The sequence below is a fragment of the Calliphora vicina genome, chromosome 2, assembly GCF_958450345.1.
Source record: "Calliphora vicina chromosome 2, idCalVici1.1, whole genome shotgun sequence".
NCBI lineage: Eukaryota > Metazoa > Arthropoda > Insecta > Diptera > Calliphoridae > Calliphora > Calliphora vicina.
In genome coordinates this window covers 52,455,256-52,479,312 of record NC_088781.1, presented here as the reverse complement: position 1 = coordinate 52,479,312, position 24,057 = coordinate 52,455,256, and the positions used below count along the sequence as shown (strand labels likewise).

General features: G+C 32.2%; 1 protein-coding gene across 3 annotated transcripts in view; it reads right to left on the bottom strand.

The window, feature by feature from the left end:
* Positions 1–24,057, bottom strand: part of LOC135950235 (uncharacterized) — a 32,900-nt gene that overhangs the window by 4,856 nt on the left and 3,987 nt on the right. For all 3 annotated transcript variants that reach the window (XM_065499767.1, XM_065499768.1, XM_065499769.1), the window contains exons 2-7: positions 16,919–17,778; positions 6,376–6,712; positions 2,038–2,447; positions 1,720–1,841; positions 1,459–1,574; positions 1,254–1,371 (exon numbers count right to left, since the gene is read on the bottom strand). In XM_065499767.1, the coding sequence (XP_065355839.1) occupies positions 1,254–1,371; positions 1,459–1,574; positions 1,720–1,841; positions 2,038–2,447; positions 6,376–6,712; positions 16,919–17,156 (1,341 nt within the window). In that variant the 5' untranslated portion in view covers positions 17,157–17,778. The remainder of the gene's footprint in view (positions 1–1,253; positions 1,372–1,458; positions 1,575–1,719; positions 1,842–2,037; positions 2,448–6,375; positions 6,713–16,918; positions 17,779–24,057) is intronic.

Below are 24,057 nucleotides of genomic sequence, written 5' to 3'. Positions count from 1 at the left end.
TGGTCGAGGTCCTGTAGCCTATATGATTTTTTGCTGCGTTGATCAGGATATTTTGGATGTGGTTCCATCTATCACTGTCACTATATCGTTCTTCTTGATAGGAGTTCCTGATGACGCTGGTAAAACGGCTTCCGATGAAAGGATTTTCTAGTTTTATTATTCTTTATGGCAGCAACTTTAAGCCGTGTGGTGGCAATTAAGAGATGGTGATCACGCGATGTATCCGCACTACATCGGTTGTATCCGCACTAGAGACTCGCGCATTAGGTCAATTTGATTTTCGGTTGCGCGTCTCCTTATGAATCCGCTTATGAAGGAAGAGTGTGACGCCAATGACAAGACTATGATTGAGGTAGAGACCCGATAGGACTTAGCCGATCTCGTTTATGGATCCAATTGCGTGGTGGGCCATTATCGATTCCATGCCAGTGTTGTTGTCGTCTAGTTGAACATTGAAGTCACCAAGCAGGATGACAATGTCGCCTCTTCTGACATCATGAAGCGATTTGGTAAGACTGTTGTAAAACTCCTCTTTATTTTCGTACTCCGCAGTGTTGGTTGGGTCGTAGCATTGGATAACTGTTGTATTCCTCATGCGTTTTCGAAATCTGGCAGATATGGTACGGTTTGAACTTTCCATTCTACGTCTATTGATAAAAGAAGTCCAACACCACTCTCCTTTTCCTAAGAAAAGCAATTTTGAACCGTTCGGGGCAGAGAATTAACCAGTATCGGGCCATCTGGCCTCGGCTATCCCAAGAAGTGTAAGTCTGAATTTGCGTAATATGTTGCTAAGTTGCTTTAACTTGGATGTTTCCCGTAGTTATGTATATTTCATGTTCCAATTCGTGATCCATGTCTCAGGCTAAAGGTCGTCAACAGTTTTATTATTATTTAGAAGAACTTATAAGTCTCTGTTATTTGATTTAAAGCCTCTATTGTCAATAAATTTGCTGGCAAAAGGTAACGGAGCAATTTTGACAAGGTAAAATGGACTTACCACGTTTGCATACCTCAAAATGGACTTAGAGCATTTTTACTTATTCTAGCGTTTTGTATTACAAACTCAATTTTCGTAAAAAATGCACTTAGCCCATTTGCACACTAAGCTAACATTATATAGAATACATACATTGAAAATAGAAACAGAAACCTCAAAATGTCTTTCTAAACTAATGTACATATTTATGCCTGTAAAATGCAATACAAAATGAAACATTACAAAGTTTATATTGTAAATATTTGTAACTTACCATAACATCATCACTTAATTTATCAAATCCTAATTTCTCAAATGCTTTATCGTCCGGAACAAAGAATGTGTAATTGGCTCCTGATACATGTGGTGCTATTTCAGCATTATTTAAAAATCTGCAATTGTAAAAGAACACAAAAATTCATAAATCATAAGGCTGTAATACAACAGAAAAACCCTCTCATAAGTCTAACAGCAAATACCTGGTGATTTGTGTAAATCTGGGATCTCGTTCCAAAGCCAAAAATGAATGTGACAAAAATTGTGCACCAAACCAGGGGAAGGCCAGCAATGGTGGTGTCTCCTTATCCTTGTGCATCTGCATACACACCGTAAAGGGTGGGTTCAGAATGGGGGGAAAAGAAAGGAGTGAAAGAGAGAGAGAGAAAAAATGACAATACATATAGATTTACAAACATTAATCTTTTAAACACCATCACCATTCATAACAACACACCATTTACCTGATGCAATTTGGATACAACAGCCTCGGAGACAAACAAAACTTCTGTTATAATAAATACCTGATTACCATTAGACAATGTGTAATCGGACATTATGGATACATTGTTGACCGAAGGTGCAGCTAAAGGAATGTGACACAAATAAACACACACATCCAGTGAACAAAGAAGAATGAGATGTAAAACATAAATCAAGGATTATTAAAAAAACATTTGTATATTACACACACACATTAAATCGAGTAAATATGTATTTAAGTTGTTGCAAAAACAGAAATCATAATAATAACAATAATAATAATAATATTTAATGCTTACGTTGACCTCTGAAGATAACATTCTCACCACCCATGGTGCGTACAACCATTTGATCCATATTCTTAACGTCATTCATACGTAAAGGCTTTTGGGTGGGCAAGAAATGATTGCGCAACACACTTTCGGTAAAATCTTGCACACTAAACGGATAGAAACCCCAATCGATGGGATGCCAGCGTTGAAATGCATTGTCGGTGGGTATGAGAATTGTATAAGAGCCATCGTCCATTATTTGTGTGAGATTACTTTTCGACAGGAAATGCTGGAAAACTTTTGTGCCACTTTTCATGCTGCCAAGAAATGACATTAAAGGGCTCGCCTTTGACTCCTTTAAAATGGGTTCATTTTTCGTATGTGCAATATTGCTGGTTGAATTGCGCATCTCTAAACGTTGTGGTTCATTGTAACGACTGCAATCAGACAAAAAGAACAGAATTTTTTGGGTTTTTTTTTGTTATTTTATATATGTACGTATGATTTTATATATGACTCTCTATATAGTATATTTTTGTGTATACTGCACAATTTATGCAAGAGTCTTACAAAAACGGATGTTAAAATGTTTTGCAAAATTTATTGATTGTCAAAGTTTTTTTTTCGGGCATAGAGCAAAAAAACTACAACTATTTTTTAAGTGTTCTTCAATTTTGCACTAACACTGGCAAAAGTTGCCTTAATTTATATACTCAGTTATGTTTGGAAGAGTAAAGCAGAGTTGTAAGAATTGGGGAGGATGAAAGGTTGCAAAATAAAACTTTTGATTAGGTTTGCTGCTAAATTATACAAATGGGCCGACCAAGAATAAAAAAGGGGTTCCAGGAACCAAAATTGTACATAGTTATTTAAACATTTACAACGAAAATGATTTGAGCTTGTTTACATACGATTGTGGACTCAGATTGTTTACTCGACCAAAGCAAATCTAATAAAGGAATTTGTTGTTTGACCAGTCCACAGTCCATTGAGTATCATCTCTCACTTTGAACATCCAACGAAAGCAGACACTTTCGAGAGTCCTGAACCTGATTGTAGCATGTTACATCAACTACTGAAGGAACAGACTTTGTTTTATATAGATATAGGCCGACCAAAAATTCTACATAGTCATGCAAACAATTACAATGAAAATAATCTAATCTGATACTCGTTCGGACTCAGTTTGTTTACTCGACTAACGCAAATCCCACGAGACTCTCAGGAAACTTGAGAGTGTTTTTGTTACACTGTTATGACACGGAATCTTTAAATACTTCATTCAATTTCGAAACAACGAAGGCTACATATCCGATACATACAAATATTTCCGAAATCTTAATGAGAACTAGTTCATGGTATATGATAACAAATTAACTGTCCAGTGATTCGAGAATTTCCTAAGAAAATTAAGAATCTCCGCCCAAAGAATTTCAAAGTTTGTTTGGTGTTATGTTCATCATGTTGCTTAGTTATAGTACTATCCGGAAATGATACAGAAAATAAATGGACTAATTGGCAATAAGGGTGAGTTTCAGCTCTGTCCTGAAAAACATATGTAAGTATCCAAATCTTGGCTAAAATATGACCTGTAGTGTTTATACTAAAGTCCGTCAAAATATTATCGACTTTTATTTTTAAAACTCTAGAATTAATTCTGAATGAAGTTATTAAAAATGGGAAGAATTATATGTGACATATAACATCAGAATTATGAGTTGTATCTCTCCATCGTCCTGTTGTCAATGAAATATTATGCTGCTGGAAGTAGTGGGATATACAGATGAACTCTTTATATATTGACAGCATGCTAATTTATTGATCCTGTTGCGAACGTTTTAAATAATTAAAATACTCTCTGAGCTAAAACAAGCGAACTAAACCTATGTGGGATTAAAACTGAGAATGGAGTCCGTTCTATGACATCAAACTCGACGAAATTTGGAAACAAGAAGAAGACTTAAATCTAAACTATTTTACAAATTCGGCTGTCACAACGAAACTGTTTTCTCGGTGCAGTAATTTTCCAGATAAAAAACATATTCCAGACAACGAGATACCAAATTAACTGGCGAAGATTGATACGAACCTTCCACCGGAAGCTACGCAGTTGCATGATCTCCCGTATCCGAAGTCTTTCAAGATTGAGTGGATTAATCGAAAGATGGACTAGTAAAAAACTTATGGGATGAAATCAATATCAAGAATATTAAGAAGCTTTTAAGAAATAAACTTATGAAATGCTGCTTGAACGATGAAAAATGGATCCATTAAGATAACCCAAAACTTAAGAGATCGTATGTAAAACCCGGCCAACCAGAAAAATCGACACCATAGCTAAATATTCATGGCGCTCTGTATTCGGTGGAACCTATAATGAGCTGTTGAAATTTGGCCAGACCCTGTACCGAACGCAACTGATTTTGAAGCGGGCATTGGCCGTAAAACGCCCAGAATATGTGGCCAGACATGAAACCGTAATATTCCTTTATGACAACACTCGGCCACATGCTGCAATACCTGTTAAAAACTATTTATGAAAATAGTTAAGGAAAATAGCTAACAATGGCAAATACTTTGAATAAATTTATGTTGTACAAATGTCATACATCCAATATTTGGAACTAATTTCTTTCAGAACCTAATTGATATTGGAATGCATCAAGCCATCTAAATGGAATGTGTAGAATATACTGTATATCGCTGGCTTAACATGCAAAGGCTCTAAGTCCATATTTTTAAATTTTACAGGAGAGACAAAAAACATTGAAACTTTTTTTTGCGTAAACATTTTTTTTTGCATTTTTCTTTGTTTACTATGTGCTTATAAGCAAAATGATAAAATAAGTATTTTACGAGATAAAAGGTTTTTTTACTTAGAGCTTTTTCTATTGCTTAGTTTGTATTTTTTGATGGACTTATTTCTTTTTCTTAGAACTTGTCTTTCATTGCGAGGGTATATATAAGTTTGTCATTCAGTTTGTAATTTCTACATTTTTCAATTGCGACCCCACAAAATCGGCGATTCCTCACAGCCAAATATAGATCTCCTACTTTTTTTCACTTTTAATTTAAAAAAAATTAATTTTAAAAAACTTAAAAAAAATTGAAAAATTTTAAAAAACTATTTGAAATTTTTTTTTTTAAATTTTGTATACCTAAAAACATTTAAAATTTGTATTTTAAAGTACAATATGGTGAAGGCTATATAAGATTCGGCACAGCCGAATATACATAGCTATAATGCGTCTGTGTAGATGTTTGTAATGCCCAAAAATATTAGTCTAACACCCTTAAATTATACCGACAGACTCAGAATCGATTAATTTTGAAGATATTTCGATAAAATGTGGTACATACACTTTTTTAGGCCCAAGGACGAATCCTATTGAAACTGGATGAAATTGGTCCATTATTTCCCCTAGCTCCCATACAAATATGTTCCCGAAATACTTAATACTATGGAAATCATGTCACCTAATTTCATGCCGATCGGTCTATAATAAATTATTGAAATTTTAAAAGAAAAATAATTTTTACTCATTTACTTAGTGTAGGGTATTAAATGGTTGGGCTTGACCGACCATTTTTTCTTACTTGTTTTAATACATGTCATTGAACAAGTTGACAGAAATGGTTAAACTGTACTTTTTATAGGGACTTAGAGCTTTTTCTTGTGATAAATTATGATAAATTCGACTAAGCGCTTTTGCTCACCACTACAAAACAACAACAAAAAGCGAGATAACTCCAATTTTTTTCTTTGTAATCAATGTATTTTTACTTATTGTACATAACTGCATTAAAATCTCAATTTCTAAAAAAAGTGCACTTAGAGTCTTTGCATGTTAAGCCAGCGATATAGGAATATCAGGAAAACAGTTATACATTTAGAGAGGAAAAGAAGGAAAAGGAATTATAATGGACCATATTGGCGTCAATAGAACCGGAGCCATCCTTACAACCTGACCCATTGCAATGTTGCGTTAATTTGTTTATGAAAGCAATGTTAATTTCTCTGAAATATAAGGAAGTTGATAAGCTTTGTCGATACTGTATAAGATCAATACTTGGTATATAAATAACCATGACATATTCTCCAGATTAAGAACTACTTACTCTTTTTCAAAACTAACGAATCAACATGGTTAATTAAAATCGTTTCTTATGTTCAAAGTTAAGTATAAAAATACTTATTTTAGTCCCCTCCTCTTACTTTTAACTTCATACGCCTCTGCTTAATAACCAAAAAGCGAACAAATAAGGAAACAACAAAAAAAAACACACACACAGAAATTACCTCAAAAAATCAAAATTAAAGTAAAGTTGAGCTACAACTACTAGTACATGTTAAAAAGTACTTACCTATTACTGCCTTCCTGTATATTACGTTTCGAATAGGGTGACTTCCGATCACCCAAATATCCATCAATGGCCAAAGCAATTAGATTGTCGTTGATGCGTACTCGATGTAGTATTTGAAAACCATTCAATAGCCATACCACATTGTTGGGGGATTTTTCTAATTTGCGAAAAACAATTTTATGACCATTACCGTTACCAAACGATGAGGAGTTCTCCTCATCAGCATAGTTATCGAATGCACGACCCGGCACCATATGCTCCAACATAAACTCTTTCAAACGTGGTTTTTCAATTGTACGTACATCAATTTTAGGTATAATCAAAGTGAATGGTATATCTGAAAGTATCAATTAAAAGAAAAAAACTCCAAAAAATAAAACAACACATACAACATTCATACATACATATGTACTTACTCGTACAAAACGTAAAACGAACAACAAATGTTTAAATAATAATAAAAAAAAACTATGGAAAAGTTTATAAAATAGTTTTTCTCGTTATTTGCATGAGAAAAGGAGAAACTACTACTAACTGTATGGAGAATAATAACACTTTGCAATTAGTTTTTAGTTTTCATTTTCCGCTATTTTTTCGGTTAAATGGTTGGTTGTTTTGTCTTCTTCTTCGTTTTCTTTGGCAAATTCTTAAGTTTGATTATGAAAACGTTTTTGTAACACTTTAAATTTAGTGTTTAAATTTAATGAATTTGTTTATTTTATTGCGTGCTTGAAATTTTACATAGTTTCACATAGACTTTTACTTAATCATCATTATCATCATCAACACTTTAAAATGTAAATGTTTGCCAGTTGGTTTTTTTTTGTTTGCTTATAAATTGGTAGTAACTCTTTTAAATAATACAGCTGGTGGCTTTAAAACAGCCTTTAACTTAGTTGGGCTTGTCAATTTGTAAATAAGAGTCAATGGTATATCACTGATCAATCTGCTTAAGGTGCAGCCTGCTTTATTGGGCTTAATTTAGGACAGCTCTACCTAGTCCGGACTAGTTCAGTACGGACTCCGCCCTTCGTTCGTTGGGCAAGGTCACTCCTTGATCGGGAAGGAGTTGGATAGTCATGATTTTCTTAAAGCTGTTGATTTCTTGTCTATATAGGTATTTCAGCTTCTTCCAAATCATCCTAATAGATAAAAAAAATATATATTTCTTCTAAAAATTATAAAAAAAAAATCATTCTCTCTACTCCGAGGATGACTAACTTCGAATTGCATTCTGTAATTGTGAACAGTTTTATGGATCTAGTTATTAAGAACGTTGTCTGCAGTTCCTTTGACACACAATTTCCTGCAACTTTAAAGTATTGACAATTCCAATGCTTGTGATTAGATCCTTATATCGTGGACTTTTTACTATAAAACATTGTTAACCAAACTCTCACAACAATAGAAATTTCTTATGAAAATATCCTTCACTGGCAACACTTGTAAAAAAAGACGGTGCCCGCGGGCGTACTGCTGTCAGTTTCAGGGAATATGAAAGGAAGAGTAATTGCACACTTAATCTCTTATCTAAGATCCAACTACATATTTTGATCGTCAATATCGATCACTTGTACGAGTATTAGACGAATGTGGATTCTTGAGGTCAGAGTTTGAGGCTTTTATAAATCAATTTCAATGCTTATGATTAGACCTTATATCGCGAACTAGTTACTAGTCTAAAAATACTTGAAACTATCGAACTGGGTGCTGTCAGTGTAGTATTGGGAATATGAAAGGAAGAGAAATTGTACACTTAATCTCTTATATAAGATCCAACTACATATTTGATCGTCAATATCGATCTCTTGTATTAGTTGAATGTGGATTCTTGAGGACAGAGTTTGAGGCTTTTATAAATCCTCCTTAAATAAACATCTATGACTACTTAATTTAAACAAAAGTTAGATCACTATTGAATTGTTAATAGTGACCAATGCATTGTTGTATACGTGGGGAATGATCGATGCAGCGCTTCATTTTGGAGATAAAGATCTCAAAATATTCTAAAATGCTTATTGATGTTATTTATTCCAGTTCAATATTTTGTATTCTGAACCTGCTGTTAATTATGTTGTCAGAACGCATAAACAGCGATAATTTACATTTAAGTTCAGAACTCGGGAGACTTAGGTTTTGCGGTCTTAGTGTTATAGGAGGCAGGTGTTATCAGCGTAGTCTTTATTGGTCAGACTTTTGTTAACTATCCACTTTATTTTCTTAAGAGAGCGGGAATAGTATTTATACCATCCTAGTCGATATTTATATGTTTCAAATTTTTGTTACTCCATTAGATTGAAGTTGTAACTATAAGAATTGCGCTATTTCAGTAAAACGAAGTGATCGGGAACAAGTAATAGAGATATGTTCTTAGTAATCCATATATAGATAAACAATAGTCATGGTTTTTTGCTTATATCTAGGGTGATCGGCCCGGTTTTTTTGCTAAGGTCGGTTTCGTTTTTTTTTTGAAAAGCTCACATTTCAAATATCGATGAAACCGGGTTTTCTCCTCGAATAGCCGGGTTTTTCTAAAAGTGTGTTTTTATGAGTTTTAGTGTATTAAAAACTTTAAAAAATATTTAAAATCCAAAAAAATAAAAATTAAAACAAATTCTCCAACTATTTTAGAAGACTTTTTATATTTACAAAATCATACAAGTGATTTGGAAAGCCTTAAAAATTAGTCAATGCTTTGTTTTCTATATGTCATACAAAGATAATTTTCAATGTCTAGTTTTATAAAAAAAAATCAAGATACTCCAAAGCATTTAAACTGTGTTTTACTTATTCCTAAGAGATTATTTTTTAGTTATTGACATTTGAAATTAAATTAAAGTCATAAAATATCAACCACTCATTTTTAGAAAAAAATGCAATTTCAAAATGGGTAACATTTTACCCGAAGACCTTATGAAGGATAAGAAAAACAGTAGTTCAGCAAATATGATGAAAAGTGACAGATATATATTAGTGCTACCAAAGATATTGTTACGTTTTAACCTTTTCAAAACGTTAGTTTATTTCCTTTAAATAAACCGGATACTTTTGATTGCAAATAAAAGCCGTTTAGTAGTTTGAAAATGGTAATAACTCTTTATTTATTCAAATGTACAACAACAACAGAATTAAATAGTCACTCAATGTTTTTTGTACACGTTTGTAAATTTGCAGAAATACAGACACAATTTATAATGTACACGAATTTACTTGAAAAACACAACACACTTTAAGGCACTCAGTTGATGTTTATTCGAAAAGCGTCTCTGATAAACTCACTCACGACTGCAACCTCTGCCACTATTTATAACACTGCCATATGCACTCTAGATTGTTCTTTAACTGTCAAAATTCGAATATTCTGGATCTTACTAATACATACGCCATCTGTGGTGTACTTTCTACAATGTTCTTTAACTGAATATTCGAATTCGAATACAGCGTTGCCAACTTACGATCAAATCAACTGAAAGCTTTTATTTAATAATGCCCACAGATATGTTACAGTTTGCTATTACAGCACTGTTATTTGAAAGCATTATGCTACTTTTAAATCATCCCTTAAAATCGTTATATTTGAATTCAAGTACAATTTCGTAACAATATATTGTAGTGCTACCAAAGCATTGAAAAAATGTTACTTGTACGTAACATAAGACCTTAAGTCCAAACAAGTTTATAGATATTTTTTTGCCAATTTGTTTTTCTAAAATCCTAACATAGTTGTTGACATTTGAAATAAAATAAAATTCATAAAATATCAAAAATATCAACCACTCACTTTTAGAAAAAATTAAATATTAATTTTAAAATGGGTCAAATTTGAACCGACGACCTTGTGAAGGATAAATGAAATAATCAAAATGGTTTTAATCACTATTATTTTAATAAATAAATCTTTTTTCTTCTTATTTCTAGGCGTTTTAATATTTTTCCAAAAAACCGGTTAAACGGTTATTATAAAAAAACCGAAACCGAAACCGGTTTCTATTAAATTGCAATTTTTCGAAGAAACCGAAAACCGGTTTCTAAAAAATGTCGAAGAATCGATCACCCTACTTATATCTCAGACATTTGTGGGTCAAATTTCATATAAACATTTAATAAGGATTGCTTGATTCATTAGCTCTGCCAAGTTTCAGCTAACCACAAGTTAGCTAGTTATGATTTATCTTGTGGCAAATAAAGTAAGAGTTATAGCTATGAACTGACTAACTAATCACTGGATTTTACAAGTTCACTTCATTGATTTTATAAATAATTTCGTGACACTTGTCACTTCAAATATCAACTAACCAAACTGATTAAAAATAAGGACAAAATAAATATTTAGTTTTAACTGTCATGATCATGAACAAAAAAAGTTAGAATTTATTTTGTTCTTAGCTTTTAATTCTCTTGTAATTTCCACAAAATAATTTTCCGACCCTATAAAGTATATATATATTCTGGATCCTTATAGATAGCAGAGTCGATTAAGCCATGTCCGTCTGTTCGTCTGTCTGTCTGTTGAAATCAATATTCTGTCAGACATGCTTTCGAGAAGTTTCCTATTTAAAATCAGCAAAATCGGTCCACAAACGGCTGAGATATGAGGAAAAAACCAAGACAACCTCGATTTTTTTTACCTATTTTTGACCGATATCTGGATTACTAAGTCATTAATATAGACAATATGGATATCTAATGATAGATATTTCATAGACCTTTCATAGCTCTCTTTTTGTTTATTTCTGCAACAGTTTTGAGTGAACAAAAAGTTAGTTTATTATTTATCGAGAAGACAGATGTTATAAGAAAAAAGCTCATCATTGGGATTCTTTGCTTCTTCTCTTTTTTATATTTGTTTATTTCTGCATCAGATTATGAGTGAGCCAAAAGTTAGTTCATACTTATCGAGATGAAGTCGGATGTTTTTAAAAATAAATAGCTCATCTATGTATCATTTTTGTGTTACTTCAGAAGTCTTTTGAAAATAAGGTCTCTGCTACACGTTCAATATATATTGTGATATTTGGATAATTATTGAACGTGTAGTCGATCTCGACAGAGTTTTTTAATTGCTTTATTTTGTATAGAAATTCTAGTCAAATTTAGAGAACCCAGATTTAGCACTTTGAAAACCGAAATGACTATGGAACTTGGGGCGAAGATAATAAACTTTTACAAAATTGTTCTCTTTTCCAAATTGTCCTACTTATCATTAAACCAAGAACAGAGATCAACTTCCACTCATCAGACAAACAGCATTATCAGCTTAAACGAAGCTTACTTAACAAATTAAGTCAATCTGCTTAATAACTAAACGTTCAAATTGACTTCGCTTTATGACAAGAATTTCAAAATTTCACTTTCCCATTAAAAACAATGAATGAATGAATTATTATTGAAATTGCTTTTTAATTGTCGTCGACTGTTTATAGTCTTTGAGCGCTGGTGTTTGGTTATGTGGTAGGGTTTGCGCTTATATAAATATTTTGTTCGGTTACTTTAATTAATTATTATTCTTAGCACATTACAGGTGTGTTCTAGTATAAAACATTTCGTTTTTATTATTTATTCTTCATTTTGTTTTTAATTTCATTTCAGTATTCAATTTTTTTTTCAACAATATATTTGGTTATATCATTCTAGTCTTGTTTTTTAAAAAAAAACTAATTTTTGCAAAGCTTTTATCTTCGTCGATTGTTTTGTTTGTTTGTATTTTTAATTCTAAACACATTCGCCTTACGGCATACCAGAAAAAAAAGAATTTTTTTTTTTGTATTTTTTTCTTTTTTTTTGGCAAAAGTTTTCTTTGTGTATTTGAGGAATTTATTTTGTTGGTTTTGTAAGAATGTTCATATGAATGAGAGTGTAGGTTGGAATAGTTTGGTTTGAAAACAATTAAGAAATACTTTATATTTTATATATTTATGTAGTATAAAATGCTATTGTTGTCTATCTATACACGTTACATTAATTTTCATAGTAAAAACCTTTTTCGTGTAAAATTCTTTTCTTTTTCCTTTACACTTCAGGCTAAACGATTTAACCTTGTGTTGCTGAATGGCTTTATCATTTTCCGAATTTAATGGAATGAATGGAATACTTAAGAATGCACTTTACTGATTTATTACCAGCGTATAAATGATTCATTATGTTTATAGGAAACTAAAAATATAAAAAAAAAATAAAAATATTCTATTGTAATATGATGTATTACTAAGTTCTTGTGTATGTGTCACATTGGAACGGAATATTTTATAGTTCAAATGTTATATGGTTAATATTGGATGAATATTTCATGTATTTACTTAAAAATATTAAAAAACTGTTTGTTTGTCTGAGCAATTACAATTCACCCGATCTCCGGATTATGTCCTTAGCGCCAGGAAACAGTAAATTACTCGAAGCCCAGCTAATAAAATGTACGAAAGGAAATACTTCAATACCTTATTATACGATCTATAAATGTTATTAAACAAATTTTGTTAAAATAACAGCCCTGGAAAAAAATCTTAAATTCGCCTGCGACTGCTACACCAGCCAGCATATTTACTGCATAACAGCTTCAACCCTCTCTCTGTGAAAACTTTGGTGGTTTCATTAGTCTAATAACCAAGAAACCTTGCTGGAAGTAGGATAGTGTAGTAGGATAATTAAAAATAAAGTATATAATAAAGCTATGTATATCATTGAAATCAATAATGTATTTAAGTAAACTCCGCTAGTGATTTTACTCTTAAGATCCACATTGAACTCAGGTCTAACAATCTTCCACAGCAGACTGGTATATAGGCTCTAATTCTGACCAAAATTTACCTCTGGACGCAATCCGCAATTCTGAATATCACAATGAGATCTCTTCTAAAATTTAAATGGAAGTTTTGAGAAAAATAAATACGTTGGGAATCTGGAAATCGGCATCCATTTCATCTAGCAACTTTAGTAGTTTCATAGGTCTAATAAATGCAATGAGCAAAAACATGTTATCGAGACTATATTCCGTGCTGGAAAAGGGTCAGCGATGAGCTTTGCAAAGAGTTCCACAATTTCTTAACTGCAAGCAATCTGCATGTATCAACAACGAAGTTATTGGCAACACTCTTCGAAAATTTTAGAATTCTCCATCGACAGCCTCTTACCAAACATATACAAGGTTATAAACACAAATTATCTGGGTATATAATGTACACGAGAAGGTGTTCCTGATATATGAACATAATGTAATGTTGGTACAGAATATACTACTTTTATGATATTATAGAAAGAGTCCAAACTACAACATCACACAGTTGAAGTATGTCCTCATATATGTGAGAAAAAACCTTCGTATGTACCGTCAGAATGTACGCATGTATAGGATCCATTACAGTTCAGCCTGTACTCGGTCACTTTTAACAACATTCATGAAGATTCCATCAATTCCGAATTCGCAGAATACCTCATGAATGTTGAATTTGGAGGTTGACCCACATAGACCATAGGCCAACTTACCCATGAAACCCATCTCATATTCATTTGCTCAGGCAATCCTACTTCACTACTCCCAGTGAATTTATCGACAAACCCTGTTACTTCTATATACAATTCCTTGATCTTATCCACACTCCAGAACCCAAAAGATAGTTTTAGCTATTAAAACAATATCAACTGGTCTAACATGACCTTATAACTAACATAAACGAAGCAAGGAAGTTGTAATGATTCAGAACTATAACAAAACATGAAGTTTACTCCGCAAGCTATGATCATGCATAGATCTCAATAACTTTCGTCACACAATTCACGTATTTAAAATAAACTCCGGTCGAGTTTTTATTCGTCCGATTACTCTTTTTCAAAATAGGAAAGACGATATCAATACCGGCTGAGCAGTATAATTCACGCTGACTTCCAAGACTCATTTTAAAGACCCGGCAGAAATAACCTCTATTTTCCCTTGGTCCAAACATTTCCAACTGAACAAACAGTATTTAATAATCAGACAGAAAACAAGCACTTTCTGAGAATATAACAAGGTCAGAACAAACACCATCACCAGCTTTACTTTGATACAGGAGGGCCTCCATTTACGCGGTTTGTTGGGACCAAAAAAATAGCGTGTAAATCAAATTCGCGTAAAACGAGGTTCTAATTTAGAACGAAATGCTTTTGTGTCAGATAACAAAAAAGAAATTGGGACCTAAAATCGCGTTAAATAATAATAATAACTACACAATAATTCAAAATCGAGTTTTTGATTGTACATTTGCCAAAAATACTCTATTATTGATTTTATAACGTATCCTGTAAAAACAATAAAAATGTAGTTACGTCCGTTTGGATTTAATGCGACGATATATTCTTTAAGTAAACTTATTTTATTTGTACTTTTAAAAACTTACTTAAAACAAAAGTTAAGTCAAAAAACTCAACTAAAAAAATATTTCTTATCGAAAATTAAGGAAAAAATGTAAATTAAAAAAACAAAATATTCTAATAAATAAAAGAGATCAAAACACAACGAAGTTTTCAAAAAAGAAATCTGTTATTCGCTTGTTTTTTTCGTTTCCTGTTGTTTTTGCCGCGTTATATAAAAATCGTGTAAAAAAAGTCGCGTATTTGAAAAAATGGTTGCTAATTTGAGTTCGCATTATATCGAATTCGCGTAAATAAAGTACCGCGTAAATGGAGGCTTACCTGTATAACTATTCCATATGATTGTAGAATTAAACCCTATTATATTGTTAGCTAAACAAAAACTTAACAATTTCGACATTAGCTTGGAATGGCGAATCCAATGGAATGACTTTGATCGACTCTTATAATCGTTAACAAGATCGGTCCACCCAACTCAGTCAATTCAATACTGTTCCTTTCAGGCAACATTTACAAAATAAGGAACAATACAGGCAGGCGCTAAGCTTGGTTGAACTTATTTACCTTGTAACATTTGATTTGAGTAATAAAGGGTCTTTCATTAAGCGCTTCCTATCTTAAAATTTAAATAAAACAAAGTGTTGTGAGATAAAGTCCTATCGATGCCATTATGTATGGAATATAACATTATGCTAATGTATGCCGCTTATCCAATTCTCCATGACTCTGTCGCTTAAATCAGGCTGAATTTGATATGGGTTATGTTGGCTTTGAGGGCTGCTGTTGTGTGGCTTATTTGTTTATACCTGCGTCTTAAGAAAATGTCTAACGGCATGAGCTGTGTGGCATGTTGCACCGTCCTGTTAAAACCACATATCGTTAGTACCCATATCATCCAATTCGGTCCAAAAGAAGTTTGTAATTATTGATATGTGACGCTCTCCGTTGACGGTGATGCCCTGGCCAGATCAAAGGTTACTAAAATTCCGGTTTTAGCCATTTTCATCATAAATTAATTTTCATTTAGCTCTTCCTATATTTAATTGCAAGATCTCGTTAGACAGTTCACATCACTTACACGTGAGATGGCCATGCCCTAAAATCGGTCGTGCAGAATTTCCAATATAGAAAGAACTTTGTGGCACGTATAGGCGTACTGTTGAAACTACATGTCATCCAATTCAGCCAAAAAGAAGTTGGTATAGCTCTATTCGTTGACGGTGATGGCCTCTAGAACCTCGTTCTCAAACAAAATATGGACCGATGACGCCGTCAGCCCCTATCCACTCCAAACAGTGATTTTTTCGGAAATCATTGGACGCTCTTGGATCTCATGTGGATTGGTATCGTCCGAAATTCGACAATTTTGTTTGTTGATGTACCATTCATCCAGAAATAGGCATCATCGCTGAAGATGATCAGTTTCCAACTGTTCCAGGGCCCATTCAGCGAGCACACTTCGTTGTCTATGGGAATTTACCTTCATCTCATTGGTCAATTGTACGCCCAAGGTATGAAGCATAATTCGCCCAGTTGTGGGATGCAAAAGAACGAGTTCTTGTGAGCGATGCAAAACAGACTGCCTTGGATTCTCCTGCACACTCCTTTATATTTGGCGTTTCGTCGTCGTACATTTGTTGGTTTAGTGTTTACTGAACCAATGGACTACAATTAATCCAACACACTGCGAATATTCCTCTAGGTAGGACGATTATGGCGACCGAGAAATGGGTGAAGTGCGTGGAACGTTTCCCGAACATAAAACCCGTATTGATAAAACAATTTTATCATTTGAACGTGTTGTTGAACGCAATATCCATTCATAGTGATTTGACAAAACAAAATGAATAAATGACAGCCAATTCGATAGATGTAGCTTCAACAATATGGCCGCTATCAACTGTCAAAGTTTGGAAGTCCCTATTGGAAGATCCTCTATATTAAAAAGATGATTTGAGACATTGCCTATGTATGTTCGAAAAGCACGTCGTGGCTTGACAATGTTTGTCTATACAATATTTCTGTCCATACGCTAAATAAAATATAAGTTTCCATTTCAATCATTAAATAAAATAAATTTAAACCTCTCATGTTAAACTAACATAATAAAGTGTTTCATTCTCCATACATTTCCCTACATATTATACGTATTAATTAAACTACTTACTGCAATTATTTAAATATGTAATACGAAACTCACCTCTCTGTGGCTTATAGCCATACAATTCCAATACCGGCAAGCCATCCTCCATGAAACGTCTCACTTGCTGCCAATTTTCATCGTCGCTGTTTATAGTTTGATCGGCTGGTAAAACATTAACATCCGGTATAAATTTACTTTCAATTAATTTAATATTTTTTAAATTCTGATCAATTTGTAAGACGGACGCAAATGCTGCTGCAATCACCAACAGGGGACAGAATACATGAAGCCACATTTTAATTCTTTTAATTTCTTTTATCACTTTTACAAAGGCTTTTTTTTATAAATGTTGCTCTCTGTTCGTAAAAAATCCTCTTAATTGTTTATTTATTTATTTAAATTAATAATAACAATAATCTTGTCTTCTTTATACACTTTTGTATTAAAATTAAGGGAACAAAAAAATACAATTCGTTTTTATTTTGTTTGTTTAACAAAATTTACAACACCAATGTTGCATTTATAACAATAAAAATGCAATTGATGGCACGACTTTTCATTTAAATTTCATTGCGCAAAAAATTTAAAAAGCGCAAAATTTAAATTGTTTTTTTTTATTTCTACAGTTTTTCTACAGATTGTTAAATTGTTAATGTAGTTTTTTTTGTTTATTTATTTGGCTGGTTTTTGTTTTAAATAATTTTCATATTTTAAAAAGTTGAATTATTTATCTATTTTTAACATTCTTTTTGTGGTTGTTATTGCTGTTGCTGTTATTGTGGTTATCGATATTGTTGTAATAATTAAACATTTATATGTTGTTTTCGTTTTGTTGTTTTTTGTTTTTTTTGTTATTATTTATTTAATAGTTTATTTTATAATACTCTTGGTTTTTGTGTTGTGTTTAGTGTGTTAAACTGTAATTAAAAAATATTTATTTGATTAAATAATTTATTGGAATCTTTCAGGTTGTCGGATAGACGTGTTCATTTGGGATTTTCCCATTCGATAATAGTTTTTCTCTTTCGTTTCACTTTCAACTACAACTTTCGTTTAATTAATTTCATTTATTATAATATTTAGTCTATTTAACCAGTTTGTGGTATTTGAAAAATAAAAAATAAACATTTATACACGTATATGTCACATTACAATTATACAGCATTTGTTGCACTTAGATGTTTGAAAAGCACCCTACAACTAAGCTTGAAAAATAAGTCCGAGCTTAAGAAAATTCAAATTAAAATTCTGCCTGACTGAAGCGAATTTGTACAATATAAATTTATTCATAGTATTAATTTTATGAAATATAGATTAGAACAAATAATGCCTCCAAAGGGTATATAAGGAAGAAGTACGAGTGTGTTTTGTCAGAAGTCTTACATACGTTCACAACAACAAGTCATAGCTATAGCTGACTAGAGCATAAAACATTTTGGAAATATCACCAAGTTGTATAATTTAAATTGTTAAAAGTTAAAAAAATATGTAACTAAAAACACCGGCAAGATGGAAATCATTGATGTTATTTATGGCAAATTTTCCATACCAACCGATGTGGCTGCCATTGTGGCCACGCCACAATTTCAACGCTTAAACGCTGTTATTCCCATTGTTTGGGAACTTATCATGCTGCCTGTCGAATGTTAGATGCTTTTGAGAAAAATACCCAGTGGTTAAGCGATAGTATTGGCCTTTGTTAGCTAAAACCTTTTCCCATCTTTCTGGCAACATACATATGGATTCCGAGCCAAAAGAACGAATCAAGCCAATATCGGATACTCTATTCTGAAGTGAAGCGTATCTTAGAGAGAGCGTTATGCAGAGTTGAAATTTTAAAATTTTGCCATATCTTGGTCCGCTTTTTTAAAAATATTGGTCGGACTTTTGGAACAAATGAACTCGAAATTTTTGTTGGTTAGACAACTAAATTACGAAGAATATACAAAAGATTTCAGAGCAATATCAATTAAGGATCTAAAAATAAACAATTTTCAATTTAAATATTAAAAAGATAGTTGATTTTGGCTGTTTTTTGGGCGAAAGGGTGACTTAACTCTTTTTTTAATTAAAAATAACCTTTCTTTAAAAGGATATAACAATTTTATATTTTTCTGTAAGGTATCTTTACAAAGAAAATTTTGGTATAAAAAACATGTCCTATTTTTCGAGTATGTCGCCCCTACGGCCTTCGGAATATGACCTATTTTTTTATCAAAATTTTAACTTTGGGCCAAATGTTCTAAAATCCAAAAGCTGGGATCAGAAAACGGGTAGCAGATGTGGAAACGTTCATATGCTCCCTATTTATCCCCAAAGTATTTTTCTAGCCCCGGATGAAATGTGGACTCTATGAGTAAAATTGTAAAAAATACCATTTTTGGGATTTTCCCTCCAATTTTTAGGAATTGCGGGATACCCTTTGACCTTTTGACAAGTTTTTTTTACATTTTGTTATTTAGAATGAGAATTTTAAAAAAACGTTGAAAATTTCATTGAGTTTCGTTAATAAATAAAGATTTTATTACATAAGGAGTGAGATCGAAAAATTCTTAACACACGTTTTTCATTTTTTAACCCAAGTATTATTTGAATTTTTTTTTGATCAAGTTACCTTTGAAAAACATGTCAGTTATTATGTGTAATGTCAATTATATTAATTTTTTTGTTAATCTGATTAAAATCAACATTCCAGAAAAAAGTGCGTACTGAAATTATTAAATATTTTCAACAAAACCCAACTTGGTCTTACAAAAAGTTGGCCAAGCATACAAAGGTCTGCCGTCAAACTGTTTCCAATGTTATTAAACAGTACCGGGAGAACTTGTCAGTTGATAGAAAACCTGGTTCAGGTAGAAGGAATGGTCCACATGATGTTTCTAAAGCCAAAAAAATAGAACGCATTTTCAAAAGAGCTCCCAACACATCCGGTAGGAAAGCAGCCCGGTTAGCTCAGTGCTCGGACTATTTGGTACGAAAAGTTAAAGCTAATGCAGGTTTAAAAACATACAAGGCTCAAAAAGTTCCTGACAGGAACGCTACTAAAAATTTAGAGGCCAAAAACAGAGCACGGAAATTGAAGTCAAGTTTTATAAAAAAATATTCTTGCTGCATAATGGATGACGAAACGTATGTTCTGGCAGATTTTTCGCAACTTCCAGGTCAAAAATTTTATGTTGCTGATGCTCGAGGGAATGTTGAAGAAAAGTTTAGGACCCAAAAGCAGACAAAATTTCCCAGAAAGTTCTTGGTATGGCAAGCAATATGCAGTTGCGGCAAAAGAAGCCACTCATTTGTTACAACGGGCTCTATAAATACCGAAATTTACATCAAGGAATGTTTACAAAAAAGGCTGCTTCCATTCATAAGACTTCATAATGTGTCCACTTATTTTTGGCCTGACTTGGCATCCTGTCACTATGGCAAACAAGCCCTTGGGTGGTACAAGAACAATAATGTGGTATTTGTACCAAGAGAGGCAAATCCTCCAAACTGCCCGGAGCTAAGGCCAGTGGAGAGATATTGGGCTCTTGTTAAAAGAGAATTGAAGAGTACAAAAAAGGTGTCCAAAAGTGTGGTAGATTTTAAACGGAGATGGACTACATGTTCGAGCAAAGTGACAGAAAGCACTATAAAAACGTTAATGGAAGGGTTTCCGAAAAAGGTTCAAAATTTCATCACTAGTGATTAAAACTATAAAAATAATTTTTTTTGTAAATTGTAATAATAATTTCAATCAAATAAAAAAAAAATTAAAGCTGTAAGTTTAGTGGTTTCTTTTTTATAAACATATATGTATGTTAAGAATTTTTCGATCTCACTCCTTATTACATATTTATTGAGATTCTAAAACTAACATTTGTATCAAAATTTGAATAGGATTGCAAATATTAGGAACAATTTGATCCACATTTATTTTTTGAAATGAAATATCAGTTATAATTGCATTTATTGACATTTTGCAATGAGTGCCTTGAGGCATGCTTAAGCATTCCAAATGATCCTGTATATTCAGTTTGGATAATAGTTACACAATCCATTGTATTATGTTTGCGACTCTTTTGATCTTTATAGGTTTTAAAAATACCATTCATTCAGATAACAACAGGATTTGATAGGATCTGACACAAATTCACAAGAATATCAACTCAGTGTTGGAAAACATCCTAAATTAAGAATGTATGGGACATTGGACGATATTTGGCTAACCATTATCATCGAACATATTGAATTTTTTTAACAAAAACAAAGGTTCTTACATATGAAGATAAAAAGCTCGTATAACAAGATCAGTACAAAGCCAACATCACGAATTTTCATTGATCTTACTATTCAGTATGATCGTATAGTTAAATCTAGAAAGCGGTATATATTATTAGCTAAAAAACATAACAACGAGAAGATCCGTTTAAGAATATTATAAAGGAAATTAAAACCAGATGAATTTGATAATGGACATGATATTCTTTAAATCTTTGATGATCTTTTTAGTGTATATGGTAAGATGGAATTTATAAAAACGGTATAATAAAGCATATAAATTCTTTATAAGTTTGGCCACCAAGTGTCGTTTAAAATATAGATGATTTTTGATTCATTAGCAATTTCAAGACTCATCTTAGGGAATATTTCATTAGCAAGATAATTCTTGGTAAAACAATTCTTCCTAAATTATGGGTCTTCATATTCATTCCATCATTGCCATTAGGTGTCTAAAAATGTTTCTTTCTTGTTGAAGAAGCATCTGTATTAATGGAATTTCGTTAAAACGCTTGTTTAGTTACTCGTTTCTTTAAACTATTTTGGATATGCACGGGTTCTCATATATCAATTCCATATACCAGATAAAGCCATGAGATTTTGGTCTAAATACGGAGATTAGACTAGAGTGTCCAAAAACCGGTAAATTTGAAGAACCGGTTTAACCGAAAGTGTGTTTTTGAAAAAACCGGTTTTGATTATTGCCTTTTAAAAAAACCGGTTAAACGGTTTCGGGTTTTGTCTTCAAAAAAACCGGTTAACCGATTTATATTAAATTTTTATTTAATATGAAAAATGTCTCCTTATGTTATGATGGATCTACGTGTAAAATTGCTTTAATTGTTTTAAAACGTGGTCGATTGTGAGCAAATGCGGCGAAAAACTTTAACATACCCAAGTGATCATTCTAAATTAAAAACACTGAGATGCCAATGACTTCAACAATCTCTTGCACTTGCAATCTCTGATATCTTGAATTTTTTCAATAGTTTCGGATGTAGAGACCTTAACTGGATGTCGTTCAGAACGAAATTCAGTAAACCACTATTTACCATTGAAATTATTGGTGCAGAGTTCCCATAGTACTTATCAAGCTTAACCTTGGTTTGAGTGAAGCACAATATAATGCTTAATGAGCACATGAGCAGCTTGCTCAAATTTTCAAAAGGAGTCAACTGACAGATTCCTGATGGCAGAAGCAGTGTTGCCCTTTCAAAGATCTCAGATCTTAAATTAAAACGCTGCATATTGTTTATAAATATTTTTATCAGTAGCATAAATTTTAATTCGTTTAATTCCTATTAAATATGTTTGCTCATTTGTTTTATTTAGTTTACATACAATATATAATTACTACATACATGGTTGGTTTAATTGTTGTTAACTTGAATGCATTTATTGCATAACTTTTTGCTGTTGTCTTGCATTTCATTGCATCACATGTACGCATGCGTATTAATTATTTGCAAACAGTGGTGCACATCAACAGACAGTCGAAGAGTGGAGAGGAGGGATGTAAATATAAATGAGCTAAAAAGAAAACATTTGTTGTTTGCGGTACATATTTGGTATTAATGAAGATTGTTTTACCAAAACAGATCGTATTACAAAACAAATAATTTACGAACAATTAAGTTCAAAGTATTTAGGTCTTTAAACTTAGTAGTGGTTTAATAGTGGTTACCATAAACGTATTACTTAGTAGATTATTGAACTGTGTAAATATGTAATCCTATGTTATGGAATAAATTAAATTTATATACTATTCCATGTAATGATGCTGCAATAACTTCACTTACCTAGTTAGACTGAATGCCTTTTTACTTAAAATATTTCTTCGCGCAAACCAAATACTTCTGAGATGCTCTTACTAAAATTATACTTATTAAAAAAATGTCTGTTATTATTCCTCCAGAATTACTAAAAACAGTTTAAATCTTCGGAAACAATACTACAACAAAAAGGGTTAGTATGATAAACAAACAATCGATGAAAGTATTGGCTCTAAATTTTAGGATCGTAATAGCTGTATTACCAAATGATCGTTTATACCTAGTTTGGGTAATAATAGAACAATCCTGTGCAAAACATGTGGAATTAATTGATTTCGCAAAGGCCAATAACAAAATGTAACATCAAGCTGGATTGATATACAAAATTATAAACACGATCAAGGTCAAGACTTCACATAAACTACGATCTGACACAAAACTGTATGATTTTCAAAATTATCAGTATTGGAAAACATCCTGAGTTCGATTCTTGAAAACACAGACATTAAATGGAGAATGTATGGATATTTTACGAAATTTAAATAATTGCTTATAGAATTTTCATATGTCAACTAAACACCAGATTGTATGCAATTTGGGCTCCAACAATTGCACGCTTATATTGCTTTAGAACAATGTGCAGTGCATATGGTGTTACATTGATGCATCTTCTTGTTAACCAGCAGGACACGTGGCTTGAACTTGGGTCAATTGGCTTTGACTCAGTTAAACTTTCTAACTAAAGGATGTCCCAAAATTCACGTAGAAATAGAATTTTGCCTCTCATTTGTGTAGTAAACAATAAAATAGTTTGACAGCTGACCAATAAAAATGGAACATTGCACGAGAGTTTTTATTCTTTAACAATATTAAAAAATACCGAATTATTTCATACATAATTTGGTTGGAATATTGAATTAACTTCGTCAACTGTGAATAGAGTAATTAAACACACTTAATGTTCAAAATCAAGCTGCCCAAATGCCTATATGGATGCAGTGCGTAAGAAAAATCGAAGAAAATCAATACGGTATATTGCAAAACATTTAGTTTGTTGTGGATGTGGATTTTTCGAACAAAATTATCATAAACAATGAAGCACCTTTTCACCTTGATGGCTCCAATTTAATTTCCTCATCTGCGAAGAGAGTAATGGACAAATTC